General features: G+C 48.0%; 1 protein-coding gene across 1 annotated transcript; it reads left to right on the top strand.

Annotated features, from left to right (window-relative positions):
- Nucleotides 1-5197: 5197 nt before the first annotated feature.
- On the top strand, nucleotides 5198-13777 carry TYMS (thymidylate synthetase). Its single transcript, XM_036419123.2, has 7 exons — nucleotides 5198-5484; nucleotides 7263-7336; nucleotides 8540-8714; nucleotides 9843-9944; nucleotides 10707-10882; nucleotides 11376-11447; nucleotides 13196-13777. The coding sequence occupies exons 1-7, from the start codon at nucleotides 5286-5288 to the stop codon at nucleotides 13331-13333; spliced, it is 936 nt and encodes a 311-aa protein (XP_036275016.1). The 5' UTR covers nucleotides 5198-5285; the 3' UTR covers nucleotides 13334-13777.
- The last annotated feature ends 3522 nt before the right edge of the window (nucleotides 13778-17299 follow it).

The raw sequence follows: 17299 nt of genomic DNA, 5'->3' as shown, positions 1-17299 counted from the left end.
TCTTTCTAAAATCAATTTTTTAAAAATCCTTGGGTGAGAACTAAAAAAAAGTGCCCCCTACCTCCAGATCTATATTTGCAAATTTATTTAAGACTAGAGGCTAGGAGCATGAAATTCATGTGCAGGTGCAGTCCCTAGTTGGCCAGCGATCGAAGCGCGAGCATCTGGCATGTCCAGCTGATCTCTGAGCCCTGGGAAGCACCTGGGTCCCAGGGTCCCCAGTGCCCTCCTCTGCCTGAGTGATGGCACCCGAATCCCCAGGTGGAGATGTGGTGAGGCAGGATGCCATGGGCTGGGGCAAGCGTGGGCCTCTGGGCCACCTAGCAGCGCTCCACAGAAGCCAGGTGGGCAGCACACTCTCCCCTGACCAGCCTCGCAGACCTGTGGTCCTTGGCAGCTGCAGCCCGGCTCACCCAGAAGACGCTATGCAGGTGCGGAGCGGGCTCCTCACAGGCACACGTTGCCTGGCATGACACCTGAGCACAAGCGGGGAGGAGAGAGAGGGAAAATCTCCAGGGGAGAGCAGCAAGGGGAGTGAGAGTGAGCTCGGTGGACCTCTGTCGCCACCCCTCACCCTGGGCCTCCAGGTAGCCAGCAAGAGGTCACAGTGCATAAAAGATGCCCACCATCTTCCACACCACCCCCTGGTGGTCAGCGCACGTCATAGCGAACAGTCGAACTCCCAGTCGAATAACTGCCCAAGGGGACAATTTGCATATTAGGCTTTTATTATTATACTAGAGGCCCGTTGCATGATATTGGTGCAAAATGGGCCTTCCTTCCCCTGGCTTCCCTCCCAGCTGCCCAGGAGCTCGCAAGTCCCCACTCCCAGGCTGCCCTGAGCCAGCAACTCCTCACTTCTGTCCGGAGCACCACTCCAGTAGCTCCCTCCACCGCCCCTCTCTGCGCCTACTTATGCAAGTTAACCGCCATCTTTGTTGGGTTAATTTGCATACTCACTCTGATTGGCTGTGGGCATAGCGGAGTGATGGTTAATTTGCATGTTTCTTTTTTATTAGGTAAGATAGGATAATAAAATATTAAAAACAACCTGCATGTCTAAAAACAAGAGAATGGTTAAGTAGGTTATGGCTAAATACCTTCTAAATTAGTGGCACTATTAAAACCATGTATAATGCTCTCCTTTGGTAATATGACCAAACTTAAAGAATAATTAAAATTTAATTCTCAATTATTACTCACAAGGGACCTTGTTAGTAGGTCACCACCAATGTATAATTAAGCTAGATATTACTGGATTTGCTGTCTCTGTTGCTATGGAGCTGCTCTAATTGGTCAATAAAGACGCAAAGGAATATGTAGCTGCTCAGCTCCAATTGGACACAGCAGCTCTCAGCCCACTGGTTGAAACAGGGTTCCAGGAACTCCTTTAGAAAGGTTGGCTCAGGTTTGCAGAAACGCAGTGCAGGAAGCTTGGCCGCGGAGCCTGTGGCTTTTCCTGGAAATGCAGTATGCCTGAGAGGTCTCTAGACTCCAGTTAGAAATTTGGGCCCAATTACCCACAGGGAGTCCTCGGCAGAGATATTCCTTCTTGGGGTCAATAGTCACAAGCAACAGAAGTGTAATGAGCAAATACCGTGTGTATGCAGAGTACGGAACAAAGAGCTTCACATCAGAGGCAGAGTCCATTCGAGAAGCTCATCAAACCTGGGGAACTGTGACAATACCATCGTGTTATTGAAAATGTCCATACATTTGGGTTTTCTGTTATTTTTGCTTTGTGTTAATTTTTTCAAAAGCCAACAGTGTTTATTCTATTACTCATTCTGGACTTTTATTATAAGAAAAAAAATACGCTCAGTCTATGTCATTTATTAATGTTTTGATTATTGCTTAAAAAAAAAAAAAGGTAAGATCTGATGCATCTCTACCCAGCAGGTAGAATCACCTCTTCAGCTGAGACCTGAAAATCCTGAAATACATAGGATAGTACAGTGGTCAGCAAACTGCGGCTCTCGAGCCCATGTGGCTCGCTAGCTGCAGTTTGCCACTCTGTTGACTAAGGAATTTGCCGACCACTGAGCTAGTACAACAAATGCAGCTGCAGGAATGTATGTCAGTTATACATTATGAAGTACTGTTAATTGTCTCACATGGATGGCAGTTTAATATTAATAGTTACTCAGATTGAGTTACAATAAAAATTCCTTTTCAAAATATTGATGTACATATTCTGTGGTACATTAATTGTTATTTAAATATATATATTAAACATGAAATCATCGTGATATCTGTGTTCCATCATTTGTACTACTATTCATATCCCATTTTCTAGTTAACAAGACTCTTTTTTTAATTTGCTTTTAATGTATAATAATTAACTTTTTGGAAAAAAATCTATAATTCACGCCTTTGTTTAGAAAAGACCCGTAGCTCCCACAGAGGCTTTTTGTGTGTTTGTGAAAACATACATAACAAAATTGAACTATATTTTAACCATTTTGAAATGTACAGTTCAGTGGCATTAAGTATATTCACAGTGCTGTACAGCTATCACCACCATCCATCTCCACTTTTTCACCTTCCAAACTGGAACCCATTAAAAGATAATTCCCCACTTCTCCCTTCTCCCAGCCCTTGGCAGCCACCAGTCAGGTTTTCTGACTGAGAGTGTCTCTTCCCAAAAGAATGTCTACCCATCAGGAGACAGCCCACTGCCACCAACCTTATCCAGACAGCACAGCACAACACAGGAAGGCCACCCTTCCCAAAGGAGATAAAATGATTATGTAGGTGGGGTGAGGAATGTGCCAGGGGAGGGAGGGGTATGATGAATCCACAGTGACCTAGGAAAGGGCAACCTCCTATTGTGATGGGTTAATAGACGGGAAATGTCTGCATTTCAGTGTACCATGGTCTTTGCGAGCACCCATACAATCCAACAGCAAAAAATGGGCTTTCCAACGACGAGGCCTGTGAAATGTTCCCTAAAAACACTTCCTTAGCCTGTACTTAGGGATTTTTGCTTGTTTGTTTGTCTCTCTCCCTCCAATGAACCTAAATGACAGGTATTTTGCAAATTGTCTTTGGGAGTTGGTTTCCGTTGTAGAGGCTTTGTGCAAAGGCATGCAGCACTGCTTTTGCTGAACAGATCCGTCCGAGCTGCGGGTGAGAGACATTTATTTCCTCCTCCCAGAAGGTTTTCCTCCTACAAAAATGTTAACCCTGAGTTTCAGAGGTGCACATTAGCAAAAAGAACCCAGAAACGTATAAGACAGCATTGGGGTAACGCAGGGGCCTGATGCGGCAAGGATCTCCCTTTTCTGCGTCCCGCACAGAAAGAGAGATGAGTGAACCGGTTCTAAGTGGAGGCGGCCAGTGATTGAGAAATAATAGAAATAATAGAAATATAGAGAGAAGACACAGAGATAGATTTTTTAAAATATATTTTTAATTGATTTTTTTACAGAGAGGAAGAGAGAGGGATAGAGAGTTAGAAACATCGATGAGAGAGAATCATCGATCAGCTGCCTCTTGCACACCCCCGACTGGGGATGTGCCCGCAACCAAGGTACATGCCCTTGACTGGAATCGAACCCGGGACCTTTCAGTCTACAGGCCAACACTCTATCCACTGAGCCAAACCGGTCTCGGCAACTTATTTGCATTCTTAAGTGGGCCCTGGCATGACAGGATTTACATATCTAGTCCCTCCCCTACGGACACCTGGGCTGATATGAAGGCCACGCTGACCACATGTCCGCCATCTTGGGGAAACATGTTCCCAAGGCATGGCTCTGCCTACACCCTGAGTTCAGCTGACGATAATTAAGGAAAATGCCCATGTGCCTTCCCAGGCGGCCCTCTACAGTAGGGGTGTCGAACTCAATCAGAGAAGGGGCCAAAATCTAAAATCCAGCCTAAATCGCGGGCCGAATGGTTTACTGAACAGTCATAAACTGTCATTGTGATGGAAACGCAGTGGAGTGCAGTGATGACAGCGCGGTGCGGGCCACATTGCAAGGCCTGGCAGGATGGATTTGGCCCGCGGGCCTTGTGTTTGACACATGTGCTCTACAGGGTAACACTCTCTGAACTCTATTAGAGGCCTATGACTTCCTGCTTTCAATAAAAGTCTGTAACTAAAATTAACCTAACCACATCGTTAAAGGAAAGAATATGACATACTTTCTTAACTGCATGTGCTGCAAAATTGTTGTTTTGTCCATTAAATGATGACCGGAATGTATATGCAGGCATTGTTTACAGGCCCTCTGGGTGGTCCACTGGCCCAGCCCTCCCTCCCAGGGCCTACATCAGCCAGGCACAAGGATCTCTCAGACAGCCGCCTTCGCTTTTCTGGTCCACTCCCTGCGCACACGCTCCTTTCAATAAACGCCATCTGTGTCATCTTGTACTGAGCTCAGCACTCATATCTATGACATTGAGACCCAAGAGCCTGGTATTCGAGGTCCAAGAACACCTGCGTAGATAATAGACTTGAGATTATACGTAAAACCACAAAACCATTGTCTTTATTGAACGGCAAGACATAGTGTCTAACATTTTTCAGGCGGAGACGACATCTTATTCTTCATAATCCCGGACCTAGCAACAAACTACTGAGCACCTGCCATGGGCTCCATATACGTACACTGATTCCAAAGACCGCTTGTTGTGTGCGCAGAAAATGGATCAGCACACTTTAAACTCATTATCAAACAGTCCCCACCCACCCGTGTTTATATTATAAACATTTCACTAACATCGACGTGTTTGGTATTAAAAACTTGAAAACGCCTGGTTGTCACCAATCATGTTGAAAAGCTGCCCAAGGCCACTTGCCCCGGCTGCCTGCCTTCAGGGAGGATGTGGAGAAAATGGGAATGGGAATCACCTGTGAGCATCCCCCTCGGTAGGAAGAAAATAGAGCCCAAATGGCAGGGTTTTATGTGTTGGTCGATTTCACCAATAGGTGGAGATTGTTGCAAGCTCCCTGGATCAGTGCATGACCAGGTCGACCCCGAAAGAGGCTTTTTCCGCCAATGCACCCATGATGCAAGCTCTGGGATGTTTTCTAGGCCTAAGGTTCTCACCTTCCAAAAGGGGCTAAACGCACCCGGTACGGGAGGCCGGTGCATCCCGGCCCGGCCCGCGGGGACGCAGGAGGCGGGAGACCTCGAACCCCCACGACGTCAGCGGAAAGAGGCGGAGTCGCGGCGCCCAGGCGGCGGGAAAGGAGACGTTTGCAGGAAGGGAGGCGTTTGCGGGAGGTCTGGCCGCCTTGCAGCTGTTTCCCCCGAACGCACCGCCGCGCCCGCACCATGCCCGCCGCCGGCTCCGAGCCGCCCCAGGCCCCGCCGCCCGCCGCGCAGGAGCCGGGCGCCGAGCCGCGGCCGCACGGGGAGCGGCAGTACCTGGGGCAGATCGAGCACATCCTCCGCTGCGGCTCCCGCAAGGACGACCGCACCGGCACGGGCACGCTGTCGGTGTTCGGCCTGCAGGCGCGCTACAGCCTGAGAGGTGACCGCGCGGGCGGCGGCGGGGAGGGCGCGCGGGGCACCGACCGCAGCCCCGGGGGACGCAGAGGGGGCCTTGTCCCACCGGCCTGACGCCCGGCGGGGGCTGGGGCTCGAGGACAGGTGTGCGGGGATCAAGGGGCGGGGGGGCGGGGGGACGGCGCTGGAAGGAACGCCCCGGAGGCCCCCCGGCTCCCGGGCGGGTCGGAGCGCCTCGCCACGTGGCCTCCCCGGAGCGCGCCCCGAAGCGGAGCGGGAGCGGGTCTGCCCGGCGCGGCCCTCGGCGGGGCCAGGCTTCCCCTCCCGGGGCGGACCGTTTGTTCCGCTCCGCAGAGGTTTTCAAAATTGGAGCCAATTTTTCGCGGGCGGGGCCTCCGCGGCGGGAAGAGGGTGAGTGGGAGGCCCTGGCGGGAACGCCAGTTTCCCCATCCCGGTCCCACGAGCCAGCGGTTTTTGTTTCTGTTTTTGTTTTTACTTACCAAAGTTCAAACAACCGAAAATACAAAATACAAGCCCAATTCAAGCTTACAATGTGATTAAAGCAAAACAAATTAATCACAGGTGCGATTCGAGCCAGCTTCTTTCCTCTTAAACCTGGAAACCAACGCTATGGTCCCAGTAGACGTTCCTGTTCGTCTTTTTACTTTCAAACAGGACGGTTCCCGGGAGAAAGTGTCTCTCGTTGGCTTTCAGGAGACACAGGGTGGAGGTGGGGGTGTGCACGGGCCGTGTCTCCCCGACACCGGTGTGTGGAGCGTGGTTTTAAGGGGAGACCCCCCTGTTGGGAAAGCAGGTTGGCTGTGGTCACGTGTGAAACCCTGCACCCCACACCCACCCTGCAAACTGGAAAACGCCCGCCCGTGTGCATGGGAAACAGCTGATCCGCCTTGGAGAGCTCTGAGAGATCTGCTGGGCGGAGGGACCACCTCCCTGCAGCTCCAGGAGCCACAGGCCTGTTTCTGCTCCAGCTCCTCCTACGCTTTGGGCAATTCCCTACACCTCTCAGGTCTTCAGCCTCCCCAAGCCCTTGAAATGGAGGAAGTAATGTTCAGGCAATAATGATAACAGTGGGTGCTTGGAAAAATGCATCCTTGTTACATGACTATCAACTACTCAACTGAATAGAGATAAGCTTTACATTTGTATTTTTTCTATTTCTTGTTGCAAACTTCTATATTCCCTCCCGGTGACGGTAAAGTGGAGATCATAAAAAGTGCCTTAAGGAGGGTTGGCAATTAAATAAAATCATGTATATAAAGTGTTTAAGCATTACTATTTTTTGATACACTTAAAATTTTTGCTTTGCGAATCTCTAAAATCTACTCTTCAGTATTGGCCAGAGTGATACCTACTTTCCTTGCATCCTGCACAAGCTCTCCTCGGCAGGTTAATCATGGAATAGTCCTGGGAGCCTTCAGCTGTGTCCTGTTGTCTTCGCACCTCTGCAAAGGAGTCTTATTAACGGTGGTGGGTGGCTGCTCTTTCCCTGTCTCCACAGGCATCCCGGTCTGGCCCTGCCCCGGCTGCCCCTGCCCAGCTCACCGTGTGGGACGGCTGTGCCTGGCGGATGCAGGGTTCAGGAGGGTGGTCTCCGCCCCAACTGTGTGCCTTGCACTGCACCCTGGGAGCCCCACCCTGGTCCCAGGTTCCCTCTTGGCCAGGAGTCACTCCAGGTCCCTCCAGGGCCTAATGTCTTGGGGTCGTTCGTTTCCTTCCAAAGAGGAAGTTGGGTGGCATGTGCTGTGTTCCCGTCTTGAAATTACAAGGCAAACTGTTTTCCAGATGAGTTTCCTCTGCTGACAACCAAGCGTGTGTTCTGGAAGGGCGTTTTGGAGGAGTTGCTGTGGTTTATCAAGGTAAGGAAGGGGAGCTGGAGGGCAGGCACAGGGACAAGGCTGCGTGGCCCCGTAGCCTTGCTTGTAACCATTCTGGCACATCCGCCCCGAAGACACCACAGGCCAGTGCACGGCTGTCCTTGACCTGGACGCACAATCGGGATACAGGATGACAAGGGCCAAAGCTCATAAGACAAAATAGCAGAGAAGTAAACATAAGGCTTGCCCTAACCGGTTTGGCTCAGTGGATAGAGTGTGACCTGGGGACTGAAGGGCCCCAGGTTCGATTCTGGTCAAGGGCATGTACCCCGGTTGCAGGCACATCCCCAGGAGGGAGTGTGCAGGAGGCAGCTGATCCATGTTTCTAACTCTATCCCTCTCCCTTCCTCTCTGTAAAAAAGCAAAAAATAAATAAATAAATAAATAAAAACAATACAATGTATTTCATTGATTTTTTACAGAGAGGAAGGGAGAGGGATAGGGAGTTAGAAACATCGATGAGAGAGAAACATCAATCAGCCGCCTCCTGCACATCTCCCACCGGAGATTTGCCCACAGTCAAGGTACATGTCCTTGACCCGTATCGAACCCGGGACCTTTCAGTCCGCAGGCCGATGCTCTATCCACTGAGCCAAACCGGTTAGGGCTGACATACATTGTTTTAAAAACAAACATAAGGCTTGTATTTGGCAAAAACAAACCAACCACACCTTAACTGAGTGTAAGTTGGGGTAAACATAACTTGAGAGTGGCACATTTCAGATAGATGACAGAGCCATTTGCTAGAAAAGCTCTTGCCGGATAGGCCAGTCAGAAATATTCTGTCTACCAGCTCTGAGGTGCTCCCCGCAGGTTGCAGGTGAGGCATTGCGTTCATTCTGGGTGGTTTCACACTTTGACACAGAACACATGTGCTAAAGAAACACAAAACTGCCAGATGGGGCTGGAATGTAACTAAAGGACTTGGATATGTTCCGTCTAGAAAATGTAACTGAGGGGAAACGGGGGAAAAGGTTTGAGAGGGTGACTCCAGAGAAGGATCAGACTGACCCGCGGGCCCTCCCGAGTTCGGGCTGGGACCAGCCTGCTTAGCGATGGGACAGGCTGTGAGGGCCTGCTGGGGGCCTGTTGCTGCTTGGTGGGGGCTCTTAGAGGGCGAGTCCGATGGCTCCGAAGGTTCCAGGGTGGGGGAACTCACCCGCTCTGCTCTCCCATCTCTTCCAGGGGTCCACGAACGCCAAAGAGCTGTCGTCCAAGGGAGTGAAAATCTGGGACGCCAACGGGTCCCGTGACTTCCTGGACAGCCTGGGGTTCTCCAGCAGAAAAGAAGGAGACTTAGGCCCCGTCTATGGCTTTCAGTGGAGGCATTTTGGGGCCGAATACAAAGATATGGAGTCAGGTGAGGAGACGGTGCGGGCCGGCCTAGCTCCGTGGTTTCAGGTGAGGTGTGGGGGAGGAGAAGCCAGGGTCTGGGCAGCTGTTTCAGGTTCAGGAGCACGACCGCACCTGGTGAAGGTCAGCTCTCACTCCCGGTGATGGGCATGACTGGGTGCTCCGCCTTCCTGTGCCTGTTTCCGTAGTGGACAGTGGGGCAGTGGTCACTGCGTTGGGGAGTAAGGTGGGAAGCTCATCGGGGGCTGGCCTCCCAGAGATGGCCTTTCTCCTCATCACAGTGTAAGTGGCCCTGATGGGAGAGCTCGTGTCCCGAGTCCCCGCTCCTCCCCGTCCTGCGGGAGGAGGAAGAGGAAGCATCGCACTCCCGCAGCCCACCGTCCTCTGGCACATGGTGGCAGCGCGTTCTGAGTCCGGCCCTGGCCCTTTGCCCCTCTGTCCCACTTATCTTTAGGTCAGAGGTTACAAAAGCAAATGTGTCCCTCGTGTGTGTGTGTGTGTGTGTGTGTGTGTGTGTGTGTGTTTGTGTTTGTGTGTTTGTGTGTTTGTGTACGCGCGCGCAGAAAGTAACAGTTCGATAACTGGACAGAAACCCTCAATCTGGAGAGCATGAGTCTCATCTAAAGGGGGCAGTCACTGCTCTTCTCCTGCCAGCTAGAGATATGTGGGCCTGGTATTGTCAGAATTCTTAAAAAACAAACAAACAAACAAAAAAAAAACAACCACCTAAAATCTATATTTTATGTGCAATCTTGAGATCTTTTGAATGCTGGCTACTTGACAAAGTGCTGTGTAGACATAGAGATAGAATGGTGTTGCCAGGGGCTAAGGAGAGGGGGGATTGGGTGTTGAAATCGGGGAGGGAGAGGAAGTTACAGGACCAACCAAATACTTGAAGGATTTTTACATAGAAAAGAAAATAGACTTTGTTATGGCTCCAGAGGATCGGCCTAGGGGCCTAGACCAGGCCTTGAACTCAGCATAACCCGAGACACTTACAAAGTGCATTTGGATATCTTGCAACCCTGAGCCAGGGCGGGGCTGCAGAAGGACAGTCTGACAGAGACCTGTGAGGCCATCTCACCAGATGACGTAATTGACGTGTGCACATCGTCTCTTTTCGATAATTACACAGATTATTCCGGTCAAGGCGTAGACCAACTGCAAAAGGTGATTGACACCATCAAAACCAACCCTGACGACAGAAGAATCATCCTCTGTGCTTGGAACCCAAAAGGTTGGAAGTGCCTCGGCCTTCCTCTCCTGTCCTGACCGTGTGGTTGGCATGGGGGGAGCCACGTGGTCTAGTTGCGGGGCCTCCGGCAGGAGGCAGACACCCGAGGAACACCGGCCCCAGGGTCACCTGGGCAACCCTGGGCAAGTCACAGTCGGCCTCATCTCCACCTTCAGAAGATGGCATTGGGTCCAGATCACCTTAATTTGTATATGTATACTTACTCTTCCTCCCAAACGGTTTTTAAGTGGCCTATAAAAATACATGTAAGATTTCACCCTTTTAAATTGGGGCAGAAGAAGTTTCAGATCCCTTCTATCTGATATTATTAATATTTGTATGAACAGTATTATAAAATTAAATGTTACCAGTGGGTAATTAAGACCCAGAGTGGAATATGTACATTTATGAGAGAGGCTTGGAGCACAGGGGCGTGCGTCTGAGACGCTTTCCTGTGGCCCCTACAAATGAACTCATTCTTTCTGTGAAGGTAGCACAAATCATCCCAGCTCGTATGGGAGAGCATTGCTTCTCCCATTGTAAACGTCCATCACAGAAGGCTCCTGTTAACGGGTTTGTGCCATCCCTGGGACTGGAATGGTCTGCTTTGCCATGAGTGGCCGGTGTGGGTCATGGGGGTCACATGACCTCCATCTTATGAGTTGGCTTGTGTTTTGCTCCTGTTTCACTTTGCCTGAAGTTGTGTTAACTGCTCTCCTTTCCCCCTCCCCTCCCCTTTTATATTCCTCTGTGCTGGCTCCTCAGATCTTCCTTCCATGGCCCTACCTCCATGCCACGCCCTCTGCCAGTTCTACGTGGTGAACGGGGAGCTGTCCTGCCAGCTGTACCAGCGGTCAGCGGACATGGGGCTGGGTGTGCCCTTCAACATCGCCAGCTATGCCCTGCTCACCTACATGATCGCACACATCACCGGCCTGAAGGTGGGCTGCTCTCAGGAAGGAACAATGATTGCTGGCCTACAGAGCTGAACTCTTAGATTCTTTAATGAAAAAAATGAATCGCCCAGAATTCTCATTTAAGTAAGAACTGAATTGGCTCAACTGTGAGCTTAAAACATATATAAATAGAAAATCAACTAGAAAAAGAAAACATTTTTTAAAAGCAACAACAAAAAAATGAGGAAAAAAGGCAAAGTGAAAAGTAGGTAGAAAGAAAAAGGAAATGAACTGGCCCATTGTGTAACTCTCCATGGAACTCTCCCATCCTTGTGGTCTGTATGAACAAGTTTATATAGGTTGTTTATAGTACAACATAACTTTTATAAATTAACTTTTCTTAAAAGCAGCACTGGTTAAATTATTTTCTGAAAAGCTTTGAGATACCTGCATACTCTGTATAAAGTGTTTTTAAATGAGGTGATGAAGAGGGATTAAGACTAAAGCTTCCTGTTTTGCTTCCTCCCATGCAACTCAGCCAGGTGACTTCGTACACACGTTGGGAGATGCACACGTCTACCTGAATCATATTGAGCCACTGAAAATGCAGGTAAGAATTCTATCTGTGGCACTTTGTTTTAAATATATTTTTATTCATTTCAGAGAGGAAGGGAGAGGGGGAGAGAGAAACATCACTGATAAGAGAGAATCATTAATTGCCTGCCTCCTGCATGCCTCCTCCTGAGGATCGAGCCCGCAACCTGGGCATGTGCCCTTGACGGGAATCAAACCCGGGACCCTTCAGTCTGCAGGCTGACTCTATCCACTGAGCCACACCAGCTAGGGCTACCTGTTGCACTTTGCAGGTTGGTCCCTTCTCTTGATAAAAGGCTGGTTTATAGAACATCCCTGTTATAACAGGCGTTCTTCTCGGTGCGGTGACAGGGATAAGGCGCCCTGTTCTGACGGCAGAGCGTTGATGGTGTGAAGTGGGTGGAGGCAGGACACAAACCTCATCTACCACAGGTGTGACAGGTGCTGAGCCACATTCAGACCAGAGAATTTAGGACCTTCTCAGAGGTAGCATTTCAATATTTTCCCTTAAGTTTATCCTAAATGCAATACTTAGATCTGAACTTTCAGAAAAAAGCTTAAAGTTGTAAATTATAGCAGCCAAAAAATGATTTGAAAATGGCAATAAAAAAAATTTGAGGCCGAAACCGGTTTGGCTCAGTGGTAGAGCGTCGGTCTGTGGACTGAAAGGTCCCGGGTTCGATTCCGGTCAGGGGTATGTACGTTGGTTGCGGGCACATTCCCAGTAGGGGGTGTGCAAGAGGCAGCTGGTCGATGTTTCTCTCTCATCGACATTTCTAGCTCTTTATCTCTCTCCCTTCCTCTCTGTAAAAAATCAATAAAGTATATTTAAAAAAAAAAAATTTGAGTGTCTGCATATCACAAGCCCCAAGAATGAAAATGTCAAACCAAAACCCCTTAGGCCCTTCCGGATTAGATCCAGGCTTTGAAAGTTTCTCCTTTGAGGAAATTTGTCTGCTTTGATGTAGAGGGTAACTTCAAGGCTTCTCCAGATGCTTCTCTAGCTCACTGCTCCCGTCATGCCAGAATAATGTGAGGTCGTGACCTTTGTCACATCCTCATCGACGTGGCTCATCTCAGAATCCGGCTGGCATCCCTTTCTGATAATTGTCAACAGATGTCATCTTTCCTTACCCTTTCTGCCAGGGTAGTTGGAATAGGGATTGTGGGACTCAGGTAACCATTTTTGAGTGCCTTCTATGAGTTACAGATACAAAAGTAAGAAAATGTGTCGTCCTTGATAATTTACCAGGAGCAATCAATCACAAGAACTTACACTTGGGGAGCCACAAGGTTCCTGACACCGAATGATTCCACAAAATAGCCTCCAGCCAAAACTGGTTTGGCTCAGTGGATAGAGTGGTGTCGGCCTGCAGACTGAAAGGTCCCAGGTTCGATTCCGGTCAAGGGCATGTACCTTGGTTGCAGGCACATCCCCAGTTGGGGGTGTGCAGTAGGCAGCTGATCAATGATTCTCTCTCATCGATGTTTCTAACTCTCTGTAAAAAAAAATCAATAAAATATATTCAAAACAAAACAAAACAAAAAAAATCTCTGCTCCCCATTTATGTGAAAGAAACCGTTAGTTATGCTCCAGCAGTGTTGCGTAACCAGGGAAAAGGTATCCATAGTATTGCTTAGCCCCTGCAAAGCAATCCTTGCTGATTAAGTACCATGTGCTTGTCTCCTGAAGGGGTGCAGGGGGAGGGGGCAGCATTATAGCAGGAGTACTGATACAGCAAAGTAACGGTCTGCTGTTTGTAGCTTCAGCGAGAACCTAGGCCTTTCCCGAAGCTGAAGATCCTTCGGAAAGTGGAGACAATCGATGACTTCAGGACGGAAGACTTTCAGATTGAAGGCTACAATCCTCATCCGACTATTAAAATGGAAATGGCCGTGTAAAGTGCTTTTGAAGGAGTTGTTTGAAGGATACTGTCTTTAGGGGTTGGAAAGGATGCTTCGGTGAAAATTCTGTTTGTTCTAAAGGAAGAAGGAACGAGGTCAGAAATCATTTGGTAACTGTCAGTTATTACTCATTAACGTAAGGCTGTTACCACTGGCTGATATAACTGTGCTGACAGTAATAGAAGGCCTTCACTGAATGAGGATGTATGACATTACTGAGATTATGAATGAAGAGAGTAGAAATGTATATACTTTAAAAATCAGGTCCATGCAGTTCAATCTCACATTTGTATAAAGATTAACAATTTCAAGAATTATAAGTTATTCCCTCATATTTGACCAACCTGAATATCACCAGTCATGATAATGTATGGTTGGTGTGGTTATGAACATTTAAAGTTGTTGGTTTTTATATTGTTATAATAAAGACTTCTGCATTCATCTGGGCTTTTTTTTCTTTCTCTACTACCATTCTGCACGGTTCCTGTCTAAATAAACATGCTATATTCTTGTTTGGATGCTGCCGAGATTAGCATATATTGTATAAATGCTGACTAAACTAAATTTTTCCATTTTTCTATGGTTTATCTAATTCTAGCTGCATTTTATCATTCAAATCATTTAGGATAGCCCACCCTGGAGTGGCTTGGTTGAGCGTCATCCTGTCACCAAAGGTTGCCAGTTTCTGGTCAGGGCATATAGCCAGTTGTGGGTACAATCCCCAGTTGGAGTCGGTGCAGGAGGCAACTGATCGATGTCTCTCTCTCTCTCTCTCTCTCTCTCTCTCTCTCTCTCTCTCTCTCTCTCTCTCTCTCTCGCACAAGCTAAAAAATCAGTAACACTTTTTTAAAAATTATTTAGCATAAAGGTTTTTTAGAAAAGCGTTATCCCCCCTCTTTCCACCCTCCCCCCATGATCTTTTTTTCAATTGACTTTTAGAGAGAGAGGAAAATGGGTTAGTTAAGAAAAGACTATGAAATAGCCTTTCACCTAGAGTTCTGTAATGTGCTTAGAATTCTGTAATGTGCTTAGAATGAGCTTGAAAAGAGATGCTAAAACACTTTGGGCTAATGAGTGGGATCTTTTTATCTTTGTTGCATTCCAGATACCCCATGGTGCACAGATCTATTTTTATTCTGCTAATTTATGAAATGTTAAATAGAATAAGGAATTGCTCCAACAAGTTATGCAACATGCTGCTTATTTTCAAAATGTAGCTTGGTGTCTGGGTACCAGCACTTGATAGAAATCTTATAAGAACATCTTATACTTTGAGCTAGTTACACTTAAATTTGTTTAAGGATTAAGTAGGGAGAGCATGTTTATTTGCTAAAAGAATTAAGTAATAATGATTACTGTGCTGATTCTTGAGGGTAATATGACTTTCAGCTGAATTTGTTTTCATTGGTAGGATTTTCTTTCCCTAGTTTTGTAAAAACCAGACCTAAGACCTTTTAAACCTTTTCACTTAAAAAAGAAGTGGGTGTGAGGGCCAAACAATTCCCTTGAGCAGTGAGGATCTTCCAGACTTCACCATCTGGATATTGGTGTTTCTTTACAGATTCCTCCATTTCTGTGGAATAGCCAGCTTCCTGTAAGAGACAAAAAACAAACAACAGTGTTAGTAACATTGGAACAAAAAAACACCACATTTGTTTTATGTATTTCTGCTGCTCCATGATATGCTTTTTTTTTTTAAAATATATTTTATTGATTTTTTACAGAGAGGAAAGGAATAGAGCACATGTGTCAAACACAAGGCCCGCGGGCCAAATCCGTCCCGCCAGGCCTTGCAATGTGGCCCGCACCGCGCTGTCATCACTGCACTCAGCTGCGTTTCCATCACAATGACAGTTTATGACTGTTCAGTAAACCATTCGGCCCTCGATTTAGGCTGGATTTTAGATTTTGCCCCCTTCTCTGATTGAGTTCGACACCCCTAGGATAGAGAGTTAGAAACATCGATGAGAGAGAAACATTGATCAGGTGCCTCTTGCACATCCCCCCCTGGGGATGTGCCCGCAACCAAGAATCGAACCTGGGACCTTTCAGTCCACAGACCGACGCTCTATCCTAGGGGTGTCGAACTCAATCAGAGAAGGGGCCAAAATCTAAAATCCAGCCTAAATCGCGGGCCGAATGGTTTACTGAACAGTCATAAACTGTCATTGTGATGGAAACGCAGCGGAGTGCAGTGATGACAGCGCGGTGCGGGCCACATTGCAAGGCCTGGCGGGACGGATTTGGCCCGCGGGCCTTGTGTTTGACACATGTGCTCTATCCACTGAGCCAAACCAGTTTCAGCTCCATGATATGCTTTTAAATCTAAGCTAAAGGCAACTGAATTAGTATTCTTTATTTTATTATTATTTTTTAACTTTTAAAATATATTTTATTGATTTTTTACAGAGAGAAAGGGAGAGGGATAGAGAGTTAGAAACATCGATCAGCTGCCTCCCACACATCCCCCACCTGGGATGTGCCCGCAACCAAGGCACATGCCTTTGACCAGAGTCAAACCTGGGACCCTTCAGTCTGCAGGCCGACGCTCTATTCACTGAGCCAAACCGGTTTTGGTGAATTAGTATTTTTTAAATAAACGTTCTGGTTGTTTGAAATGGAGGAGAGGGACACACGATTGGCTACTTCCTATGATTAGTGCACAAATCAAGTTTCCTCTGATAGCTCAGCTTCTGAAAAAGGCCTGACCTCGACCCTGTTGAGGATATATGGCTCAGATAACACAACCACAGTCAAACCTTGTCAGTTGACTAGCCTGCTAGTTGGTGCCAGTTTGTTTGTTTTGTTTGCACAAGAGTGCACATTTTTTTAAATAAAATATATTTTATTGATTTATAGAGAGAGGGAGAGTTAGAAACATCAATGAGAGAGAAACATTGATCAGCTGCCACCTGCACACCACCACTGGGGATGTGCCCGCAACCAAGGTACATACATGCCCTTGACCAGAATCAAACCCGGGACCTCTCAGTCCACAGGCAGACGCTCTATCCACTGAGCCAAACTGGTTTCGGCCGGTCACTTCTTTACAAACCTGCAGGTGGATCAGTGTGAGTACCGTAAAACCACACCGCTCGCCGCCTTTTAAGGAGCCACCGTCATAGCAGAGGGAAGCATCTGGTGGTGCACAGGGGGGGCGGGAGGAGCAGATGCCACAGAGGACAAAACAGCCGCGCAAAGCAGCACTGCTCCTTCTGCGGGGAACCCGAGAGTCTTCCCGCTCCCCGCGCTGCTCGGTCGTGGGCGGCCTGCCGCGGGTTTTGGCAGGCGTCTGTGCTTCGTTTGTAAGCACAGAGCGTGAACGCAGTCATGTTTACCCCAAATTGGAAGCTGGCTCTCTCAGAACCACGCAGTGCATGCTATGCCTTGGAAAGCTGCAAGTTTCAATCGCTGTCTTATACATTTCCATTAGACACGGTGAACAGGGTAAATGACCTTTAGTCATATGCATTATAGAACAATCCAGAAAGTTTTCACTATAGCTGACTCTTGACTCTGATGAAGTGCTGTAAGATGACCCAATTCCTAAGATTATGACAATTTTCCAACTCAAAATACAATACCAATGACGATATCCTCCCTAGGAGGACCGACCCAAGGAGACGTCACATACCTGTTCTCCCGTGGCAGCGCCAATGCCCAGTGGAATCAATGCCTGTAACATACAGGCAACCTCCTGTTATTTTTTCTAAGATATCAAACTAAGAATTTAGTGTTTAAAAGCTTAGGGCTATATAACTAATGTTTGACTTTCCAGAGCTGATTGCTGCAGAGTGGGACGAGGCACTGTGTGTGCACAGGGAGGGGCTGAGTGTGCACAGGGGAAGGACTGAGTGTGCACAGGAGAGGGGCTGTGTGTGTGTGCACAGGGGAGGGGCTGAGTGTGCACAGGGGAGGGGCTGTGTGTGTGCACAGGGGAGGGGCTGTGTGTGTGCACAGGAG

Source organism: Pipistrellus kuhlii, unplaced genomic scaffold, assembly GCF_014108245.1.
Source record: "Pipistrellus kuhlii isolate mPipKuh1 unplaced genomic scaffold, mPipKuh1.p scaffold_m20_p_6, whole genome shotgun sequence".
Lineage (NCBI taxonomy): Eukaryota > Metazoa > Chordata > Mammalia > Chiroptera > Vespertilionidae > Pipistrellus > Pipistrellus kuhlii.
This window is presented reverse-complemented; position numbering and strand designations above follow the sequence as displayed.